Source organism: Paroedura picta, chromosome 3 (genome assembly GCF_049243985.1).
Source record: "Paroedura picta isolate Pp20150507F chromosome 3, Ppicta_v3.0, whole genome shotgun sequence".
Classification (NCBI taxonomy): domain Eukaryota; kingdom Metazoa; phylum Chordata; class Lepidosauria; order Squamata; family Gekkonidae; genus Paroedura; species Paroedura picta.
In genome coordinates, this window is record NC_135371.1 from 81536528 (window position 1) to 81559837 (window position 23310).

At 45.3% G+C, this 23310-nt stretch overlaps 1 protein-coding gene across 7 annotated transcripts in view; it reads right to left on the reverse strand.

The window, feature by feature from the left end:
* Positions 1 to 6729: 6729 nt before the first annotated feature.
* The window catches only part of SYNPO (synaptopodin), a 151554-nt gene continuing 134973 nt past the window's right edge, over positions 6730 to 23310 (reverse strand). For all 7 annotated transcript variants that reach the window (XM_077326564.1, XM_077326565.1, XM_077326567.1 and 4 more), the window contains one exon: positions 6730 to 15418. In XM_077326564.1, the coding sequence (XP_077182679.1) occupies positions 14399 to 15418 (1020 nt within the window). In that variant the 3' untranslated portion in view covers positions 6730 to 14398. The remainder of the gene's footprint in view (positions 15419 to 23310) is intronic.

Genomic DNA, 23310 nt, shown 5'->3' on the forward strand with positions numbered 1-23310 from the left:
CTAAACATGAGCAGGCAGTGTGATGCAGCGGTAAAAAAAGCAAATGCCATTTTGGGCTGTATCAACAGGAGCATCACATCAAAATCACAAGATGTCATAGTCCCATTGTATACGGCACTGGCCAGACCACACCTGGAGTACTGTGTGCAGTTCTGGAGGCCTCACTTCAAGAAGGACGTAGATAATTGTTGCTGAGGGTTTTTAATGGATTTTATTGGGGGTTTTAAAATGCTGTAACCCGCCACGAGCCGTAAGGGAGTGGCGGGCAATAAATCGAAAGAAGATAATAATAATAATAATAATAATAATAATAATAATAATAATAATAATAATAATAATAATAATAATAATAAAATTGAAAGGGTACAGAGGAGAGCGACGAAGATGATCTTCATAGACCAAGCCCTATGAAGATAGGTTGAGGGACTTGGGAATGTTCAGCCTGGAGAAAAGGAGGTCGAGAGGGGACATGATAGCCCTCTTTAAGTATTTGAAAGGTTGTCACTTGGAGGAGGGCAGAATGCTGTTTCCGTTGGCTGCAGAGGAAAGGACACGCAGTAATGGGTTTAAACTACAAGTACAACGATATAGGCTAGATATCAGGAAAAAGTTTTTCACAGTCAGAGTAGTTCAGCAGTGGAATAGGCTGCCTAAGGAGGTGGTGAGCTCCCCCTTACTGGCAGTCTTCAAGCAAAGGTTGGATACACACTTTTCTTGGATGCTTTAGGATGCTTAGGGCTGATCCTGTGTTGAGCAGGGGGTTGGACTAGATGGCCTGTATGGCCCCTTCCAACTCTATGATTCTATGATTCTATGAACTACGCTAGTGGAAAGCCAAGGGGCTTTCCGCACCGGGATCCTTGTAGCAAATTGTTTGCTGAACGAAAAATCGCCATTTAAAATAGTGGTTACAGATGAGCTTTCCAGAGCCATGTCTTCAGATATGTGAAGGGAAAATCAGACTGGAGACTCTTCTTAGGGGAAGATTACATGGCAACCAATTCCTCCCAGTTCTGTGTCATTTCCTTTCTTGTGTGAATTAGGCCAGAGACCGAAATGCCCCTCTGCCCTAATACACATAGGGTAGTCACAGTACACAGGTGTCCACCCTGTTCCTTCTTCTCCATTTTTTCACTGTTGATAAAATGTTATGTGCCCACATGCTTCTTTCACGGTTGCTCCTTAGAAGAAGAAAGGATTTTTGTACCCTATTGTTTACTACTCAAAGGAGTCTCAAAGCGGTTTACAAACACCTTTTCCATTAGTCTTCCCACAATAGTCAACCTGTGAGGTATGTGGGGCTGTGAGAGGTCTGAGAGAACTGGGAATGGGCCTCAGAGAGAACTGGGAATGGGCCTCAGTAACCCAGCGGGCCTCAGGTGACTCAAAGAATTTTCCAATCGTCTTCCCTTCCTCTCTCCATAGCAGACTCCCCATAAGGGAGGTGGGGTAGAGTGCCTCAAATGGAAGCTGGTAACCGTAAGAAGAAGACTCTCTGTGCACAGCAGTCTTGACCTTAGTAAGGTTTTTTATAATGGTGTTTTATTTGCCAGGCCAAGGTTGAAAAAAGTCATTTTAGTGCCCATGCTCTCCAGCCATTTACTTGTTCACCATTTACAGTTTCAGGCTGTAAATATTTATTTAGATCTCCCTGCACTTTCCAGACTTACAGGACTGGTGCTGGTCTGCCTGTCTGCACCCCAGAATACAAACAGTTGCTGGTAAGGGCTGGCCAAGGGTAGCCAACCCAAGGGTAGCCAACCTCCAGGTGAGGCCTGGAGAGCTCCTGGAATTACAGCTCACCTGCAGAGTATAAAGATCAGCTCCCCAGGTGGAAAAGGCTACTTTGGACAGGGTTGTGGTAGAGAAGAAACATTTAAAGCCTACCACACAGGTTGTTGTTGAATTGAAAGACTTGAGGCCTACTGCACAGGGTTGTTGTGCAGATGAAACAGGAGACAAAAGAACCAGTTTCGTCTGCAGAATAATGCTGTGCAGTGACCTCAAATCTGCAGAGAGTTGCAAAGAAGAAAGACACATGGCTTGGCTGTGTCTAACCCCCAGCCAGAGCAGTATTTTAAGTTCTCGTTCTCTTCAACCTCCAACAGATTTGAGAGTCAGTTTGGTGTAGTGGTTAGGAGTGCGGACTTCTAATCTGGCATGCCAGGTTCGATTCTGCGCTCCCCCACATGCAACCAGCTGGGTGACCTTGGGCTCGCCATGGCACTGATAAAACTGTTCTGACCGGGCACTGATATCAGCGCTCTCTCAATCTCACCCATCCCACAGGATGTCTGTTGTGGGGAGAGGAATGGGAAGGCGACTGTAAGCCGCTTTGAGCCTCCTTCGGGTAGAGAAAAGCAGCATATAAGAACCAACTCTTCTTCTTCTTCTTCTTCAACTCAAGGTGGGTATTTTAAGTGAGAAGGGGCTTTTCTGTGGCCTCCCTGTCAGCCAACTGTTTGGCAGAAGGGGAAAGTTCCCCACCCTCAGAAGGAAGGCCCTCAGGCTCCCCTGCGTTGCTCTTGGAAACTCCTCCCTCCCCTCAGTCAGGGCCTGTCAGAGGCTCCTTCGCAGCAGGCCTGAAGGGAGGGGGGAGGGAACGCACTCTGCAGCCTCCTGCCAGCTCTGTCAGGGTTCTGAGGCAATTTACAGTTGGACTTGACAGTTAGGACAGCCTTGGGGCGAAAAGGGCTGGTGCAGCCTGTCCAAGCCTCTGTTCTCATCCCCCTTGGCAGCCTTACTGACCTCCTTTCCCTGTGGTGGTCAGGAGCAGACTGGCAGCCATGTCTCCAGATTGCCCCTGGCTGGGCTGGGCTGTGCTGTACTGGATGGAACTCTGGTATGTCCTGGTGAGGGCCCAGGCGCCTTGCGCCTTGCGCCTTCCGATTCGCCCCTCCGCTTGTCAGTCCGGGGCCAAGGGGCCAATCTGGGAGTTTTGATCCTGGACTCAACCCACCCCAACACCCCTTACTGTTCTATTAAGAGGGACAGATTTGTTTACGGTATTGCCATCTTGTGGTCATGCTGTCTTACTGTGTTTTCAGAGGCTGAAATGAAGTGTACTTCAGTTGGCATTTTTCCACATTGCTTGGTTTATGTAACTTTAAACTCATCTATGCGGTTACCCTTTTGCAGCACATCTAGTACTGTCTGGGACACTGTCGATAAGGAAAGTCCTGCCTTTCTTTGGCAAAACATTCCATCATGACGATTAAATGGCAAATAATAACTCTGTCATTGAGAGATAGAGGTGCCGTCTGCCCTGAGCACTATTCCCAGTTACACAGTGTGTGGGATGGGCAAGCTATACAGCAAGGCTTAAAGTTCCCTTCCTTGATGTATTCCAGATTAAATTGCAAGAAACAAAACCCCCCTGGAGGTTAAGAAGTTTGTTGTGGTTACATTTTTAATACCTCACACAGTATCTATAACAATATTATTAATACAGGCTAAGGCACTCCCTTTTAAGCAAGAGATTTGTATGTGTTGGCATGCATGATGGAGTTCACAGACTTGGGTTATTGGTAACAATACTCACTAAAATCAATATGTTAGCCAGAGGAACGTTTCATATGCAGGCCTTATTTTGATGAGGCAGCTGTTCAACCTCTGTGCCATGAGAGGATGTAAAAAAAGACATATTGCTTAGGCATCCCAACATTATTAGAACATTGTGAATCAGGTACTCCATATTCCCATCTTGCATTTGCTTTCATTTTTTAAAGTAAACTGCCAGCCTTACATCATTGCTAAATTGATTTTTTTCCTTTGAATTGGTTTTTTCTTGGGTTGCTGAGATTTGGATGAAAAATAAATAAGAGTCTTTAATATAGATAGCATTAAACTGTCTATTAACATTGAATGTATATTGTTGATTGCCCACATCAACCTGCTTTTGTTTGCTTATATTATTATGGTGTGCTCCTGTTAAAATCATAGAATCATAGAGTTGGAAGGCACCTCGTGGGTCATCTAGTCCAACCCCTGCACTATGCAGGACACTCACAACCCTATCGCTCATCCACTGTAACCTGCCACCCCCTTAAGCCTTCACAGAATCAGCCTCTCCGTCAGATGGTTATCCAGCCTCCGTTTAAAAATTTGCAGAGATGGAGAACCCACCACCTCCCAAGGAAGCCTGTTCCACTGAGAAACTACTCTGTCAGGAACTTCTTCCAGATGTTGAGACAGAATTTCTTTTGAATTAATTTCATCTCATTGGTTCTGGTCCGTCCCTCCGAGTTTCTGGTTTGAGTACAGTTTATGGCAGGTTTATACAGTCGAAATAAGGGCCTCTTGTGGCGCAGAGTGGTAAGGCAGCAGACATACAGTCTGAAAGCTCTGCCCATGAGGCTGGGAGTTCAATCCCAGCAGCCGGCTCAAGGTTGACTCAGCCTTCCATCCTTCTGAGGTCGGTAAAATGAGTACCCAGCTTGCTGGGGGGTAAACGGTAATGACTGGGGAAGGTACTGGCAAACCACCCCATATTGAGTCTGCCATGAAAACGCTAGAGGGCGTCACCCCACGGGTCAGACATGACCTGGTGCTTGCATAGGGGATACCTTTACCTTTATACAGTCGAAGGAGCAGTCTTATATACATTTATATGTAAGCCCCTATGATGACTTAGGCCCCTCTGATTTTCTACTTTCATTTCTTTTTATCTATTTTCTTATTTCTTGGATAGCTATGGTTGCCCCACCCTGTCAGTTAATTGTATTTTGCTGGTGGCTCAGTGCAGGAACTTGAGGGAAGAGACAAAATCACCTTGAAAGAATCACCTTGTTTCGAGGCCTTTTTTTGAGCTAGGCTCTTATGAAATAGACTTCAATGGCTTGTTGAAATTTCGTCTAGTGCAAACTGTTTCGTAGAATTTAAGAAGCTGGCTTTAATCAAATTTTAGTTTTTTATTTGTTGTATTTTTACTTTGTATTTTACTATTGCACACTGCCTTGGGACCAAATTTGGTCTGTCATGGCTCCTCAAGGGAGGTGGCCAGAGGATAGGAGGCCAGCTCAGGGATATCATCAACCTCTCCCTGGATTCCGGGGAGTTCCTTGACCAGCTGAAGGGGGCAGTGGTTCACCCTCTCCTGAAAAGATCCATGCTGGACCCGCGGGACCCAGACAACTACTGCCCGGTGTCACATTTAGCGTTCCTGGGCAAGGTGGTTGAAAGGGCCGCGGCAGACCAGCTCCTGGCATTCTTGGAAGAAACTTCGGCTCTCGATCCATATCAGTCTGGCTTCCGACCTGGCCACGGGATGGAGACGGTGTTGGTCACCCTGTTGGATGACCTCCAGCGCCAGCTGGATAGGGGCGGGTCGGCAGTGCTGGTTCTTCTGGACCTGTTGGCCGCTTTTGACACAGTGGACCATGAGCTGTTGGTCCACTGCCTCGCCGGCACGGGGATACGATGCACAGCTTTACGCTGGATACGCTCCTTTCTCCAGGACCGGACCCAGAGGGTAGCAGTGGGGGATGAGCTCTCGCGCTCCTACGGACTTCCTTGTGGAGTCCCACAGGGCGCGGTCCTCTCCCCCACATTATTTAACGTCTTCATGCGCCCCCTGGCCCAGTTGGTGCGGAGTTTTGGGCTGGGTTGCCACCAGTTCGCTGATGACACCCAGCTCTATCTCCTCATGGACGGCCGCCCGGACTCTCCCCCGGAACCATTTGCCAGATGTTTGGAAGCGGTGACAGAATGGTTCGAGCAGAGTCGCCTGAAACTCAACCCCTCCAAGACAGAGGTCCTGTGGCTGGGACGTAGGGGGCGGGATCAGGAAGCGCGTTTACCCACCCTGGGAGGGATGCACCTTACCATCGCGTCCCAGGCCAGGAATCTGGGTGTGATCATTGACGCCTCCCTGACTTTGGAGGCGCAGGTCAAAAAAGTAGCGGGCCAGGCATATTTCCACCTCCGCCAGGCCCAACTACTTCCCCCCTACCTGTCCCCCGAACACTTAGCCACAGTGATCCATGCAACGGTCACCTCCAGAATAGATTTCTGTAACTCGCTCTACACGGGCCTTCCCTTGTCCTTGATCCGGAAACTTCAGCTAGTGCAAAATGCAGCTGCTAGGGTCCTCACTGGTACACCTTGGAGGGCCCACATTCAGCCAGTGCTGAGGCAGCTGCACTGGTTGCCAATTGCTGCCCGGATCCGGTTCAAGGTTCTGGTTCTAACCTTCAAGGCTTTACGCGAGTTGGGACCCACATACCTAAGGGACCGCCTATCGCGCTATGCCCCCTGCAGAGCCTTACGTTCTGCGGGTGAAAATCTGTTGGTCGTTCCCGGCCCTAGGGAAGCACGCCTGGCCTCGACCAGGGCCAGGACTTTTTCGGTCCTGGCCCCTGCCTGATGGAATGAGCTCCCGGGAGAGCTGCAGGCCCTGCGGGATCTTCCATCGTTCCGCAGGGCCTGCAAGACGGAGCTCTTCCGCCAGGTCTACGGTTGAGGCCAAGGCTAACACCTATGCCCCCCTGGGATCTGGGATTGGGACTGCTATCCCCTCTCCACCTGCCAGTAGTGGGAGGGGAAGTTGATTAGCTGATCTTGCTATGCTAGTTAGATAACTAATAATGTCGAATTGTAGTTGTTGTTTTAATGGATTTTAATGGGGTTTTAAGATGTTGTAACCCGCCACGAGCCGCAAGGGAGTGGCGGGGAATAAATCGAATGATAATAATAATAACAACAACAATAATAATAATAAATAAAACAAATAAAATTATAAAATATTCTCTGCATTTTGTAGGGTGTTGGACACCAGAGGTTTTCAAAAGTTTAAAAATAAAATATTTTATTCAGTGTAGAGGGGAAAAGGTCTGAGGTGAATCAAATATCTCTGAGGTGATTTATTATCACGACAAACTCCTATTCATATAGTTCCAACATGTGAGAGTCCCTCCTTAAGCTTTTCTCACAGTCTTAGAATCTTTGAGAAGAGGGGCTTTTATTTCCAAAACATTCCAGTTCTCTTCCTTGAGTTCAATTCAGGTTTCAGAAGGCAGGGACACACTATCAAGCACCCAGATACCTTCTCTTCAGGGATCACTCCACACTAAAGAACTACCGTATTTGCCGGCGTATAAGACGACTGGGTGTATAAGACGACCCCCCAACATTTCCACTCAAAATATAGAGTTTATTACATTACATTACGGTATTATGGGCCACTATGGGCAGCTATGTCTATCCCAACTGAAGTGCATCCGGCTTATAGGACGACCCCCCACTTGGAGGCATGTTTTTTAGGATGGGAAAGTAGTCTTATACGCCAGCAAATACTGTATCTCCCTTTCAACTGAATATCTATCTCTTTTATGAATGGGTGCCTTCACTGATCCACTCACCCCTCCTTGCCGACTTTCCCAGTCCTCAGTCAGGCCGATTCTACAATATGAAGGCAATGGCAGCAAGGTTCCCACATGGGAGTTTCTGCCCACTCTCCTGGTCCATTGTTGTTTTCTCTGAAAGGCATCTTGAGACTTCAACAACAAATAAAAAGGAACTGTTATAGCACTTTAATGCTATAGCAATTGTCATGCCCCCTCAATAAGTCGTAAAAAAATACCAAGTATCATGGTGTAGAAAATGGCTGACATCAGGGGGTGACAGCAGGAAAATTGCACCCAGGTCAGGACCATGGAAAACGTACACCTTCTCACCAATGGCATGATAATGTGCTAATCTAAAAGATTAGACTAAAGCAGGTTTGGAAAGGGGTATATTGAGGAGAAGGTAAACTTAGAAAGAGGACAATTAGAATTTGATATTGTCTGTATGCTCCAAAAGAAATGTTCCAGTCTGGAAGCAAAGGTGAAGAAAAACCACAATGTGGGAGTATAGAATTATAGACTTAGAAGGACCTCCAATGACATCTAGTCCAACCCCCTGCAGAATGCAGGACATTTTCCACTATCTGCCCAGCACAGCGACCCAATTCCACGCTTAGATGATGCCACCCCCACCCCCTGATGACGTGGAGTGAGCCCTGGAGCTTCAGAGACAGTATCTGGGTGCTTGATAGTGTGTCCCTGCCTTCTGAAACCTGGCCAGTCGGGCCTGGAAGAAATTCGCCTCCTGATCCCAAAATGGTGATTGGCATTTTCCTGGGCATGCAAGAAAGGGCCACAAGAATCAAACACCAACATAATGTCTTCTGCTCACCCACTTGCAATCTGCCTGAGTTCACAGAATCAGCATTTCTGTATGTACTATGGATTAAGAATAGACAACAGTAAGCTCAGTTTACTGGAATCTTGTATTTTTAATGCCCTACCACAAAAGATTTCACTTCCACTATTTTTGACATTTCTTTCAATTTAGATATTGCCATTGTTTTTATTGGATGACTACCAGCAGATGGGTTTTGAGGTTCTGTCTCCCAGAAGACTATTCGCCTCCCTAGCTGTACAGGTGCTTATATATGTGAGCGAGATCATGAAGCCAATATGTAAACATTTTTAAGGCGAGAGCCTCTCCTTGTGACTGATAGATAACTCCAAAATGATAACAGATGGCCAGACAGTATTGGTTAATTTCTGATTTATTTCTGAGTTTGGTATACAGAGCATTTGGTGAAGCTCTTATGTTCTTAGTTACAGAACTGTAGGATGGAGGCATCCCAGAAGCCAAAGAAATCACCAGTGATCATACAAGCTCTTAAGAGAGACATTTTAAGAGACACATTTGTAATATTTAATTAACTTCCTACTTCAGCTTTTCTACTGTGCAATCTTATGTCTCATCTAAATGCTGCTAACTAAATGATGGCAGTGAAAGGTCCATTTGAAATAATTCACTTTTCTTGTTTATTGTTTCTTGGGAGTCATTCCCAGGAAGCAGAAATTATGCATCTCCTTTGTATGGGGGTGGCGGGGATTTTATAAACCATGAAGCATTTTAACTGATTTGAATTTGGAATAAATTTCATGGATTCCCCTCAATAAAGAAGGGTCAAGGCTTCTGCTGTTCTCTACTATGAAAATGAATCCAGACGCATGCAAGGAGATCTGACAGGACTGTCTCATTTAGAAGCCAGGGAGTAAGGGATTAATGATTTATACAAATAGGACCCTCACAAACGTTCAACATGTCCCAGTTTGCTTTGTAATTTACCTTCCTGTGAAATGGGTCAGCTAAGTCTATAATGGAAAATAACCACAGAGCAAAAAGATCTACAGTTTAATCTTAAAGAGAGTTAGGATTCTCTCTCTTTAAGATTGCACTTTTAATCACAGATGACTAAACTCTTTGCTTGGATTGAGTAAATGACCAAAAAACGTGAAAATGTGTACATTTTGTTGCCACAGAGATATTGCAGGTTACATGTTGCCTCTGAACTTATGCATTGCTATTTACAGATAGTATCTGAATAAACTGAGAAGTTTGACATTATCAGTATTTTGAATTATAACAAACTTTGTACAAAAACCATTTTTTAAATGATTCAAATGAACAATAGCACCTCCACAACCACTGGCCATCTTCATTTAAGAAACAAAATAGCCACTATTGCTATGCACCAGATACTGCTCTTGTTCTATCCATCTCATACTGTTGATGAACCAAAGATCTGATTCAACATAAGGAAGCTTCATGTGTTCATATGTGCAAGTTGTTTCAAGCAGAGTTAGATTTACCTTAGATGATTCTACTATGTGATTGAATAACCCACCTGGCTGATGTTCATAGGTTCTCACTTTGCTGAGTAATAGCCAGTTGAGATACTAGTTTTCTTCCTCCTTCCCTGTATAAAAGTGTGCCGGGGGGAGGTGGGGAGGGGACCCTCCACATGCTTTGGCGGGGGCAGGGGGATGCCCCTGCCGGTTCCGCAGAGCCCGCAGGGGTGTGCAGTGTCCCTACAGAGACACCATAGGTCGGGGCCGGGTGGGCCGAAAGGCCCAGCACTGGCAATTACGCACAGCGTCGGCCCACCCCAGCCCCTGCAAGCTCCCGCAGCATCCAGGAAGCTGTGGAAGTTCCCGCATTTCTATAATGCGGGCCTTCCGTGGCCCTGCGCCGGGCCATGCCTGCGCTGGCAGTGGGGGCTTGCATAATTGGGGATTTTCCTTGATGCCCTGCCGCCGCCAGGGCGGGCATTCTGGCCCATGCATAATGGGCCCACGTCTTTCTTAGTTGCCTTTCAGTATTATGAAACACTCTTTGAATTGGTTCTAGGTTCAGAGCTCAGCTTCAGAGGGCTTGGTCATGGATAAGCAAGGTATATTTAAACACCACACCTCAACATTCATTGCTTCAATATATATTTTGCAGTCTCTTAAAAATTCTATTTTCACTGGTAAGCAAGAGTTTTTTGCACTTGAAGAATAGAATTATGCTATTATGATAATGCTTTCATTCTACACACTCCTATTCCTTTACTCACATCCTATTTTCTCCTTTAAGCTATAAATAGCAGTATATTAAAGGCTGCCCTGTACAGTTTAAGAAGGGGGAAAGGCCTCTAGAGATTCTCAAAGTGTCTAACACTTTCTTTTGGATCAATGACTCTTTCTCATTCACTCAACAACATGCAGAATTCCCTTCCAATCACTAAACAAGGTCTTCCTGGGGCACCAGGCTCAGAACCACAGTATTATTTTTCTGAGAAGCACAAGTTCTGCCTTTAACAAGTGCTGCCTTTATTTTCATCTCACATAAATGCCCATCTTGTTACAACAAAGATCATGCAGTTGGCATCTGGAACCTCTAGAGGGCTCACTTGACCTTTCCTTCATGCCTTCCCTTCCCCAAGGTGTAATTTCTCCTCCAAAGGATAGGTTGACTGGCCAGAGAGCTATCTGAAAATGCCACTCAGTATACCTTATGCTCCCTGAATGTTATCACAGACTGGTCAGTCATAACAGAGGCCTCAGTGTGGGACCTAATGCATGATATTCTTCTCTCCCTTGCCATTCCTTCGGTGAAACCAGAGCACAGCCAAAGTATCCATTTAACCTCCAAGCCCCAGAGGTCAAGCAGCTGCAGGGGAAACAAATCTTCCATAGCACTGGATGTTCTTACACTGTTCTACTAGCTCCTGGAGTCTGCGAAGTCAAGGCAGCAAAATCTTTATTTTGGTCTACACAAACTGTGAGTCCCATGAATGCCAATAAAGGTATTCTGAGTCTGAACTGTGAATCCCCACTGTTGCCTACAGCTAGTCCTAACTGAAATGATGTGTTGTGGTCTACATATGGGTTGGCAAGCTACACAAGGCAGCTTACTGGGTGGCAATATTGGACAAGATGATACAGTCTAAGGCTGGAGTCCACAGAAATTCCTTCCTTGCAAATGACAACATTGACCTGCACAGTTATACAATAATGAGCAGTGGAAAAGGGTTACATACAGAATAGTGTACCATATTTTAGCAAGTTTATGGATATAGCAACTCAGTTCTTGAATGTGTTCTTTTCTCTGTAATATCATATATGACTGATTATGATCATAAGATTATGAGATGTTTGCTTGATGAAACACCCGGGCTGAATCTGCATAGAGCTTTTATTTCAATTTCAAGTCGAGTCAATTCCTGCCATCTACATTGAATGCGATTTCCATTTTGATTCTGGGCAATTTAAATTTTCCCTCTGCAACAAGCATGATTGATCCAGAGTGACCCTACCTTTCCCCCACGATATCCTGAAGTGGATATAACTCTCGATATTTGAAAAACCGGCTTGAGTATGTGTGCAGCTGTCTGCTTTTCCTGAACTAATTTGCGACCAAGCCTTTAACACTGTAGAAAAGCCCTGATTGGCCAGGGCATCAGTTCAAAAGTTTCCTTGTTCCCAGGTTGCAAGGCTTCCCTTAAAGGGGAAGCCCTAACGTCTCTTGGCAGAAACTCCAGAAGCTCTAACTTCTCTTGGCAGAGATTTTCCACTTGGATTTATTCCCCCTTCTCTGCTGTCTCCGATCCTCTTCCCTCCCCCTTCAAGAAAAGAAAGAGGCTCCTGCTGCACTTGGCTCCCTCCTCCCCTTCTGAGCTTCCCTAACCATGTGCAGAATACTTTTCTGTTTCAATGGGGGGGGGGATAGCAGAAGACCTGAGTTCAAATCAATCCGAATTCAACAGGATCCACAACGGAATAAACAAAGTAAGTGCAGAATCAGCCCTGGTTTACAGTGCTGTCTTTCTCTTTACGTAAACTCTGACTTGTCCCTTTTGTGAAACTGCAATGCAGTGCTAAAGCAATGTAATACAAGCAGTACCAGTGTCACCTGATAAGTTTACCTAAGCTTTAGGTGGAATGTTTCCTAGGAACCCACACCATAGAGCCTCCCCTGCCTGCTTTCCCACAGGAGCTATGCATGAACAAAAGAAAACGAAGAGGTGTATATGTGTGTGTCTAACTTCATTTCTGGCTTACCTTGAATTAACACTGAGACTATGTTCTTGTCTTTAAAGGTTACAAGGATAAAGATAGATGATGATTGCAGAATCAGGCTAGCGAGTAAAAACTAAAAACCCCACCATGACGTGGGCCTGCCTGTGCCAATTCCAGGTGGAATACTGACCGTATGAAACTGCACTGCTCAGCAGACAGGAAAGAGAAAAAAAAATGTGAGAGGCCAGATTTAGGAGGCAGCCTCATTAGGCTGTATAACTGAGAGAGGCAGTTTATTAATTTTTAAAAAAATATGGATCTGACTGTCACAGTAACCCCCAAAGAAGCTTGTGAGTGATTTGAGGGAGTCCAATAGGCAAATTTTGCTACCAGACAACCTTGTTTCTCATGTGTGATAACCTTTCCCAAGCACATAATACATACCAAAGAATCTATGTGATGTGAAAGGGCCAACCAGAGTGAAAAAATAATTATGTGTAAGATGAGCAATCATGACCACTATGGCAAAAGAAGAAGAGTTGGTTCTTATATGCCGCTTTTCCCTACCCGAAGGAGGCTCAAAGCGGCTTACAGTCGCCTTCCCATTCCTCTCCCCACAACAGACACCCTGTGGGGTGGGTGAGGCTGAGAGAGCGCTGATATCACTGCTCAGTCAAGAACAGTTTTATCAGTGCCATGGCGAGCCCAAAGTCACCCAGCTGGCCGCATGTGGGGGAGCGCAGAATCGAACCTGGCATGCCAGATTAGAAGTCCGCACTCCTAACCACTACACCAAACTGGCTCTCCTAACTCCTAACCACTACACCAAACCATCTAGAATCAGTCGCTATTTGAAATAATATCATTGGGGGAGGGGGTTGGGGGGGAGAGGGACTAGACTTACTACTTTGTAATCTTTCAGTTAATATAAGAACCCTGTCCAACTCCCAACATGTTAACAATATCTGTAGTTCAGCAGGAAATCTTTCTCAGTTTATCAGATCCATACTTTGGCCTATGCTTAACATAAAACCCCTGAACACAGAATATCCTGTGTCTACCTAATCATTAGTGTTAGCTTTAGAGAGGAAACTTGGGTCCCCCCCCATAACAAAAAGGACATTTACCAGACACTGATTTGGGGGAGTTATGAAGACATGTGGTGTTCACTGTGTTCTTCCTACATGCTTGGCTAATAATTATTTGTCAGAAGAGTTCCACATTTTCTTGGATCCTGGTAACTTTCTTAAGATTGGCTTGAATTCTTCATGTAAAAGATGTTCCCTTTGTGATTTTGTAACTCATTTGAGTTCTCCATCTCAGCTCTTATTCCCAGTATTAGTTTATCACAAATTCTGGTGCAGAAAGGAAGACACCATCACTGTTTTCTAGAATGTCTGTAAAGCCAGCTCATACCATACCATCAGCAACTGAATGGGCCTCTTGGCTCCTTCCCCCTGCCTTCTACTCATCCCCTCAGAGCACTGGAGGTAGGCCTGATTCAAGGTCTTCTGAGAGTGCAGGAAATATTATTATAATGGAAGGCTTCTTCTCCTGCTTGCTCACTAACAGCTTACTGGGGATTATATCACTGAAAGGATAATTTGCAGGCTCCATCTTTAACATCCTCCAAATGGATATTTCAGAGTGGAAACAAAAGCAGTCCAAGTTAAATTAGCCTTTCACGAAGATGATGTTGATGACTCCTGAGATAGTTGACTCAAAAGTTGTGGAAGTCAAATACATATATAAATGTATGATGGGAGGAAACTAAAGGGATCCTCCTGGTGTTTTGGGGTAGAATCAAAGTCACATTTCCCTCACCTGAGGGTACATCTGCCCTAAATTAGTTAGTCCAATAAACAAGTTCTACCCCATACTGAAAATCCCCAGGAAGAATTCAGAAGAAAAATCACATCTTGTCTTTACAGCACCAGCTCCTTTTTCCTGATACTTAACTAGGTTGGCAGGATTTGGTAGTTGTAGTACTATAGACCTACAGAAATATTTGATAACAGATCACATCTATTTCCTAGCTAATTTCTATTATTCCAAGTTTAGGAGGTACAGGGTGCCTCTGCAGGCAGGCTACATCGCTTCAGCCTCAAGCTTCCATTCCAACCTCGAGGACAAATGTTGAAGCTGCGGATACTGGGTGACTTGATCCCAGAGTCTTCAGAGTCAATGGACACATCTGAGTTGGTAGGTGAACTAGAGGTGTAGCACTTCACTGGATAATGTGCTCCCATCATGGGAGACTGCAGGGGACTTTTGATGGTTGGGGAACAGTTGTCCAGATTCTTAGGACTAGTACATGATGGTTTCCTAGTTGCACTTGCGGGTGGTGTGAAAAGCCTGTGAGTACCTATGACTGAGGGTTTTGCAGGTGCTGGATCCCTGTAGGTCATAGTCTTGTTGCCCATTGTTCTTGGTCCATTACTGGATGCTGAACTGAACATGGACGTCTCATTGTTGGCAGGCAATGTGAAGTACTTGTTCCCATTCATCCGCACTGCCTTTGGAGATTGTAGTGGGCTTTTATAAATTGGGGAATGGCTGCCCATTAATTTGGGGCAATTGTTTGATGATGCACCGACTTGTGGTGGTGTAGTGGTCGTGATTGGAAGAGAGACACGTCTGTATCCTTCCATTCTTGTTGGCTTGGGAGATTGCACTGGGCTTGAGGAATGAGTATTTGTGTTCTTAGGACTGCCACCTGAGTATGATACATTTATTGAGGAGGCAGGGGGAGTGAAAGGCCTGAAGCTATCTATCCCTATGGCTTTAGGGGAAGAGCTCTTCCTCCTGGCAGCATTGATGATATTTCTGGCCAGCATTACCTGCATCTGACGGCTGGACCTGGGATCAGTCTCCTGCCGAAATGGGGACAGAGACCTTTCACTCCATGAGGGAGACATAGGAGGTGGGGTCATGATGTTGACTGCTTGAAAGGCCTCCATATGCCCTTCCTCAGGTTCTGGTGTTTGGGCTGGGCTCACCCAACCATCTAAACTGCTTGGCTGTCGGGCCAGTTGTGGAGTCCATATTGGGGAAGCAGGGAGGGACACTCTTCTTTCCTGTGGAGAAAACAAAAATGAGGTTAGTAGTTTGTCTTTTTAGTCAGAAAGTACAACTAGATATATTTGATAGTATCAAATAAACTTTGTTAGAGGAAACATGGCCCTCTCAATTCCATTCCCATGCACCAGTTTCTCGGTGAATGATGTTGGATGAAACATCTGACCTTGTAGCATTATTTCCTGCTAAATTCAAAAAAGTAAATAGCCTGACATCATGGAGAAAGTCTACATAACTAAGGGACAAGTCACATTCTGGTGTCCAAGATATGAGGTTAAATGCAGTAGATTTTTGTGGACCATATGTTCCCGCTTCCCAGTAAGGTCAGATCAGAAGAAATGAGCCATATTATGGGCAAATAGAGACAAACCCAGTACTTTCCAAATGACAAGATTTGCTGCTGCCATCATAAACAATTTAAAGGTGATGGTTCAGCCAGCTGACCATAGCATGTCTGACCCATGACTGCTCCACTCTTAGGTCACTTGTTATTTGTAATTTGTGTCTGGACTGTAGGGTCCTTCTTTCTTCTTCTTAGACATATGTTTAATGATGACTGTAATCTAATATCTTAATATCCAATTTGTATTATATTATTTTTCAAATTTTATCTTCTTGGACATTTACATTTCATTCTGTATTGTTGTGTTTTTTTGTTGTTGTTGTTGATGATGATGATGATGCCATAAAGATTGAATACAAATACATTACTAAGGAGAACTAACCAAACAGGGCTTTAGAACTCAAGATGGAGAGAGGGAAAGTGAGATCACAGAACCATAATTATGATTGTTGTGTATGTGGACATACTGCTCAGAACAGCAGCAGGCAAATGAAGGATCCAAATCCAGCCAATGAGAGACTTGTCTTAGGACCTGTTTATGAACTAGACAGAGAGCTCCGTTAAGGGCTAATCAGATACCTTGGCCAACTCAAATGTATGTAAGTTCCATGAGTTTGTGTGTTTACTGTTTGGTATTTCTTGTTGGAGTTGGTGTTAATAAAGAACTGAATATTTTTGAAGAAATCTGCATCTGTTTCTGCTGAACCCACAGATTTAACAATGATGTTAAGCCAGCGTTTTGTAAACCATCTGTGAAAATGTTGTCCTTCTGTAAAAGGAATAAGAGAAAATGTAAATATCTGTGAGGTTTTCACACAGCAATGTCTTCCACACAACCATTTTACTCCTTCCAGCACAGCAATCTCTAGGAATAGTAAGGTGGGCAATTGGGATAGCAGTGAGGCAACTGATGTCTTATTCTTTACCTTCTTAAAAACTTTTGGCTGGTGCCACAGCAACAACCATTAAAATGAACAAAAAGGACAGCTGGACTTCAGGATCTGGACAGGGATACCCACAAGGTCCAAGCTAAGTGGTCCTTGCAGTGCTGGCAGAGGTGCTTGATGCTTGGGAAACCCCTGAGAACTAATTGGTTTAGCCCAGTAGGGGAGGAGTCAGTCTATGGAGTTTTGCAGCAGAGTAAAAGTTGGGTCATTAGAAGGCAAGATATTATGGCTAAAGCTCACTTACTTTGGACACATCACGCGATCAAACTCATTAGAAAAATCATTAATGCTCGGCATGGTCAGTGGCAAAAGGAAATGTGGCCACCAAAGGATCCACTGGCACAACACGATCAAAGCCAATGCAGGGATGACCACGAACCAACTAAAAGAAACAGTCATTGACAGAGATGTGTGGCAGAAACATTCCTATAGAATTGCTGAGGGTCAGTCATGACTGAATGGATGACATCATCATCAAAAGTTGGGTTGCTGGGGAGATTGATAAGATTTTCCAAGTTCCTTTTACCTTGCATAAGATAATAGGAAAACTCTGTGTGTGAATGTTAATAAGTAAAAGGGCCCCCTGCTTTTCATTAATGACATAGTGTGATCTGAAGAGAAACTGGAATCCAGTGAGTAGATCGGAGGGTATGGGATTTATGTCCCCCTCAAATCAGGTGAAGGTCCCAATATTACTTTATGCAGATGAAATTATTTTGTGATCCCCAACCAAAACTACTTTTAAAACGTGGTTATATCAACTGAGTTGTCTTTTCTATAAACTTGTCAAAATCTAAAGTGATATGTTTGGAAGACATCCAAAAATGCTCAGATTCAACGGTATAAATCGTATAAGCTAGGAATCACTTTCCCAGAGACCCTGTCTTGGGGAGCCCATTTAATGGCTGTTAAAGTATCAGCTATGAGGAATCTGGGAGCCATAGTGAAAATTTTCTTCAAATAGCTGATTCAGCTATTTGACAGCAGCTATTTGCCAGATATGCTATTTGCCAGCAAGATGATTTCTAGCATGCTCTATAGAATTGAAATTTGGGGTTGTGGAGATCAGGTTCTGGACAAACTGGAAATAATCTAGAATCTGTTCCTAAGATGGCTATTGACTTTTCCAGAGGGGCCTCCTGCAGCCCCGATGAGAGCAGAGTTTGGCATCCCCTCCCTGAGAGCCCAGGCCAACGTTGCTGTCTTGAAATACTGGCTGAAAAATGTTTTAGTGGCTTGGACTCCCTTGGCAAGCTGAGTTACTTGTCTCTTCTCAGAGATAGGAAACAACTCTAGAGGACCATCTTAGACACATTCAGTCCCAATATATCATGCCAGATGATCCAGTTTACAAAGAAGCTGGCCAGGAACTGAATAATATTTCAAATGGATGTTCTGATAGAAAGGAGCAATACTGTATCATCCAAAGTAGCCCATCCCTTTAAATATTTCAAAAATGTTCACAACAGATCCCCATATTTAGTGAGCTTGGTGCACCTGAGGTTGAGGATGGCTTTCATCACCCTGAAATTCCATACAATGTCCACTGCTGTGCACATGGGTATGCTGAATGGTCAACCATGTAAGCAAAGCTTAGATAACTGTGGAAAAGGGGTAACAGAAGATCTAACCCATTATATATTGAACTGTAACTTCTATATGGAACCTACCGTATTTCCCCAGAAATAAGACACTGTCTTATATTTATTTTTTCCTCAAGAAGACACACTATGGCTTATTTTCAAGGGGTATCTTATTGGTATTTAGAAACGTCAGTGCCATCAACAAAGGTGTTTGTGTGGGGTAAGAGAGAGTGGGGTAGCCAGCACCATAGTGCAGAGGGGAGGGGTGTTGATACTGGCAGCACACCAGCCAGCGCCCGCACACAGGTGCAGTGTGCTCTGCACACGCATGCGGGTGCCAGCACCTCCCCTCCCCTCCCCAACGCTGGTCACCTCAGACATCAGTTCACGCCGAAGCGGCCGCATCCCTACCACAGACTGTTGCTGGTTGGTGCTAGGGGAGAGAGACCCACAGTGCAGCCACAGCTTTACTTCCAGGACGTATATTGTGCAAACACTTAGAAATCCAGCTACAGTTTATTTTATGGGTATGTCTTATTTTCGGGGAAACAGGGTATAATCAATTTTTGATGTGGAACATCTACTGGCATGGTCCCCCAACGGAAGTCTATGGACATGACGTCCATAGTCCCGCCCCCAGGGATCGCGCCAGTAAGTTGGCAGCGGCACCAGAGCACTGAGGCACATTCAGTGCTTTGGTGTTGCCGCTGCCAGTCTTCCATGGCTGCTCTCACCATCCAGAAAGTGGGAGCAGCCTCGGTAGACTGGCAAGGGTGGGGCCGGCCTAGCAAGACATGGCATTGTGTCGCGCTGGGCTGGCCTCACCCCCACTATGCCTCCCAGGCTGATCCAACCCTCTGGAGAGCAGGGCCAGCCTCAGCACAGGCTGGACTCTAGCAGCTGCATTTTAAACCAGCTGCAATTTCCAGGTCAGAGATCAGGGAAGGCCCACATACAGCGAGCGACAGAAATCTAATCTAGATGTGACTGTTGCATGGATCACTGTAGATTCAAATGGGTAGCCGTGTTGGTCTGAAGTAGCACAATAGAATCAGAGTCCAGTAGCACCTTTAAGACCAACAAATATTTATTCAGGGCATAATGACAGTTCTCTTTCTCAAGCACTGGGGGGTAAACCTTTTGTTTCACACAGACAGCCCCCCAATCTCAAACAACTCCTCACCCACAACAAAGCAGCATCTAATGTGAATATGGACACTGGTACTAGAGCTTGCAACAAACCTAGATGCCAACTTTGCAGCCATATACACTTCAATGCCACAATTACTGGACCTAACAACGTCACCTATACCATCAAAGGCCTATACACCTGCTCATCTTCGAACTTAGTATATGCCATCAAGTGCCAACAATGCCCCTCTGTTCTATACATAGGGCAAACAGGTCAAACCCTACGTCAAAGAATTAATGGACACAAGTCTGACATCAAAAACCACAACATTGAAAAACCTGTAGGGGAGCACTTCAACTTTCCAGAACTTTCAATAATGGACCTGAAAGTAGCTATTATATTGCAAAGGAACTTCAAGAACAGGCTAGAAAGGGAGATTGCAGAAATGCAAGATATTACAACACTCAATACTACAACATACCCAGGACTCAATAGGGACAAAGGTTTTTTCTCTCACTATTCATGCTAACCTTATTCACCTTGTGTATCCATATTCCTCACAACTTATTTTATTTGTGATACTGTGATAATGTGACTGTAAAGTAATGGTAATGTTATGGTATGTTGAGTTTACTCCCTGGCCTTGGGATAAGATAGTTGCCGACAATTGCCTTGTAAGAATGTTTCACACTGGTGTGGGAGCGGATGGGGCGGGCAACGTGTGGTGATATGATGGTCTTTGGTCACTTTCACAGACAGTTTTATTTCTCCCACTAGGGGCAAAGCCCGTTGTATCCAAGAATACAACGGGTGCTAGAGCTTGGCAGTGGGAAAAGGGGAGGAGTTGTTCAGTCTGTAAGGGCATGGGGTTGAATGTGTGTGTTGTGTGGGAGGTTGTGGTGGCATGGTGGCAAATGAGGGCATGGGTGTGGAGATAGGGGTGTCAAGAACCTGTGGTGTGGAATGTTTGTTGAGTGTGGGAGAGGACTGAGTTTTGGGAATTGTGGCATAGTGGTTACAGATGAGCTTTCCAGAGCCATGTCTTCAGATATGTGAAGGGAAAATCAGACTGGAGACTCTTCTTAGGGGAAGATTACATGGCAACCAATTCCCCCTAGTTCTGCGTCATTGCCCTTCTTGTGTAAATTAGGCCACAGACACCAAAATGCCCCTCTGCCCTAATACACATGGGGTAGTCACAGTACACAGGTGTCCACCCTGTTTCTTCTTCTCCATTTTTTTCACTGTTGATAAAATGTTATGTGCCCACATGCTTCTTTCATGGTTGCTTCTTAGAAGAACGGATTTTTTACCCTGTGGTTTACTACCCAAAGGAGTCTCAAAGCAGTTTACAAACACATTTTCCATTAGTCCCCCCACAATAGTCAACCTGTGAGGTATGTGGGGCTGTGAGAGGTCTGAGAGAACTGGGAATGGGCTGCAGTGACCCAGCAGGCCTAAGGTGTCTCAAAGCATTTTCCAATCATCTTCCCTTCTTCTCCCTCTCACTATTTACAGTTTCAGGCTGTAAGTATTTATTTAGATCTTCCTGCACTTTCCAGACTCATAGGACTGATGCTGGTCTGCCTGTCTGCGCCCCAGAATACAAACAGTTGCTCGTAGGGGCTGGCCATAGCCCATAGCCTAGGAGGGACACACCTGCACAACTCCCTCCCAACTGCAGGCAAAAATGGCTCCTTTGAAGGCTGGACTCTGAGGCATTGTACGATTTTGAAGTCCCACCTCCAAACCTCCAGGAATATTTCCAACCCAGGGGTAGCTAACTTCCAGGTGGAGCCTAGAGTGCTCCTGGAATTACAGCTCACCCGTAGAGTATAAAGATCAGCTTCCCAGGAAGAAAGGGCTAATTTGAATCATAGAATCATAGAATCATAGAGTTGGAAGGGGCCATACAGGCCATCTAGTCCAACCCCCTGCTCAAGGCAGGATTAGCCCTAAGCATCCTAAAGCATCCAAGAAAAGTGTGTATCCAACCTTTGCTTGAAGACTTCCAGTGGGGGGCGCTCACCACCTCCTTAGGCAGCCTATTCCACTGCTGAACTACTCTGACTGTGAAAAACTTTTTCCTGATATCTAGCCTATATCGTTGTACTTGAAGTTTAAACCCATTACTGCGTGTCCTTTCCTCTGCAGCCAGCAGAAACAGCATCCTGCCCTCCTCCAAGTGACAACCTTTCAAATACTTAAAGAGGGCTATCATGTCCCCTCTCAACCTCCTTTTCTCCAGGCTGAACATTCCCAAGTCCCTCAACCTATCTTCATAGGGCTTGGTCCCTTGGCCCCAGATTATCTTCGTCGCTCTCCTCTGTACCCTTTCAATTTTATCGATGTCCTTCTTGAAGTGAGGCCTCCAGAACTGCACACAGTACTCCAGGTGTGGTCAGACCAGTGCCGTATACAATGGGACTATGACATCTTGTGATTTTGATGTGATGCCTCTGTTGATACAGCCCAAAATGGCATTTGCCTTTTCTACCGCTGCATCACACTGCCTGCTCATGTTTAGTTTACGATCCACAAGTACCCCAAGGTCTCGTTCACACACAGTGTTACCTAGAAGCGTATCCCCCATCCAGTAGGCATGCTTTTCATTTTTCTGACCCAGATGCAGAACTTTACACTTATCTTTATTAAATTTGGAGAGGGTTGTGGTAGAGAAGAAACATTTAAGGCCTCCCACACAGGTTGTTGTTGTTGAATTGAAAGACTTGAGGCCTACTGCACAGGGTTGTTGTGCAGATGAAACAGGAGACAAAAGAGCCAGCTTCCTCTGCAGAATAGCGCTGTGCAGTGGCCTCAAATCTGCAGAGAGTTGCAAAGAAGAAAGACACATGGCTTGGCTGTGTCTAACCCCCAGCCAGAGCAGTATTTTAAGTGAGAAGGGGCTTTTCTGTGGCCTCCCTGTCAGGCAACTGTTTGGCAGAAGGGGAAAGTCCCCCCCCCCCAAAAGGAAGGCCCTCAGGCTCCCCTGCATTGCTCTTGGAAACTCCTCCCTCCCCTCAGTCAGGGTCTGTCAGAGGCTCCTTCGCAGCAGGCCTGAAGGGAGGGGGAGGGGGAGCACTCTGAAGCCTCCTGCCAGCTCTGTCAGGGTTCTGAGGCAATTTACAGTTGGACATGACAGTTAGGACAGCCTTGGGGTGAAAAGGGCTGGCGCAGCCTGTCCAAGCCTCTGTTCTCACCCCCCTTGGCAGCCCTACTGACCTCATCTCCCTTTGATGGTCAGGAGCAGACTGGCAGCCATTTTTCCAGATTGCCCCTGGGTGGATGGAGTTTTGGTCTGTCCTGGTAAGGGGCCAATTGGAAGGTGCTTCGTGCCTTCCGATTGGCCCCTCCGCTTGTCAGTCCAGGGCCATGGGACCAATTGTTGCCCCTCCCCATCACGGACTGAGCCCACCCCAACACCCCTTACTGGTTTATTAAGAGGGAAAAGATGTTTGTGCGAATAACAACTGAATTTCAACGGGATTGTTTGGCTGTTTTGGCAAAGAATTATCATTGGCTGTATTTGGATGTGTGACACAGTTTACTAATGTAACAGAATTAATTTTTGCTATATTGGTCATGTAAGAAGGTCTTAGTTTGATGAAGACTCCTTGCACTCGAAAGCTCATGCCCTGAATAAATCTTTGTTGGTCTTAAAGGTGCTACTGGACTCGGATTCTATGGATCACTGTAGACAGACAGTCTGAGGGCAGGTAAGGTGCTAGTAGCCTCATCTGGTGAAGATGGTAAAATGCCATGTAGGCTACACGTGTGACCTGGGCCTCTATTGAAAGCAAATTCTGTTCATTGAATTGCATGTTCTGTTCTTAAATTAGCCCCATAGAACACACACTGAAAGAGATTGTGCTTGTTCCTCTCTACC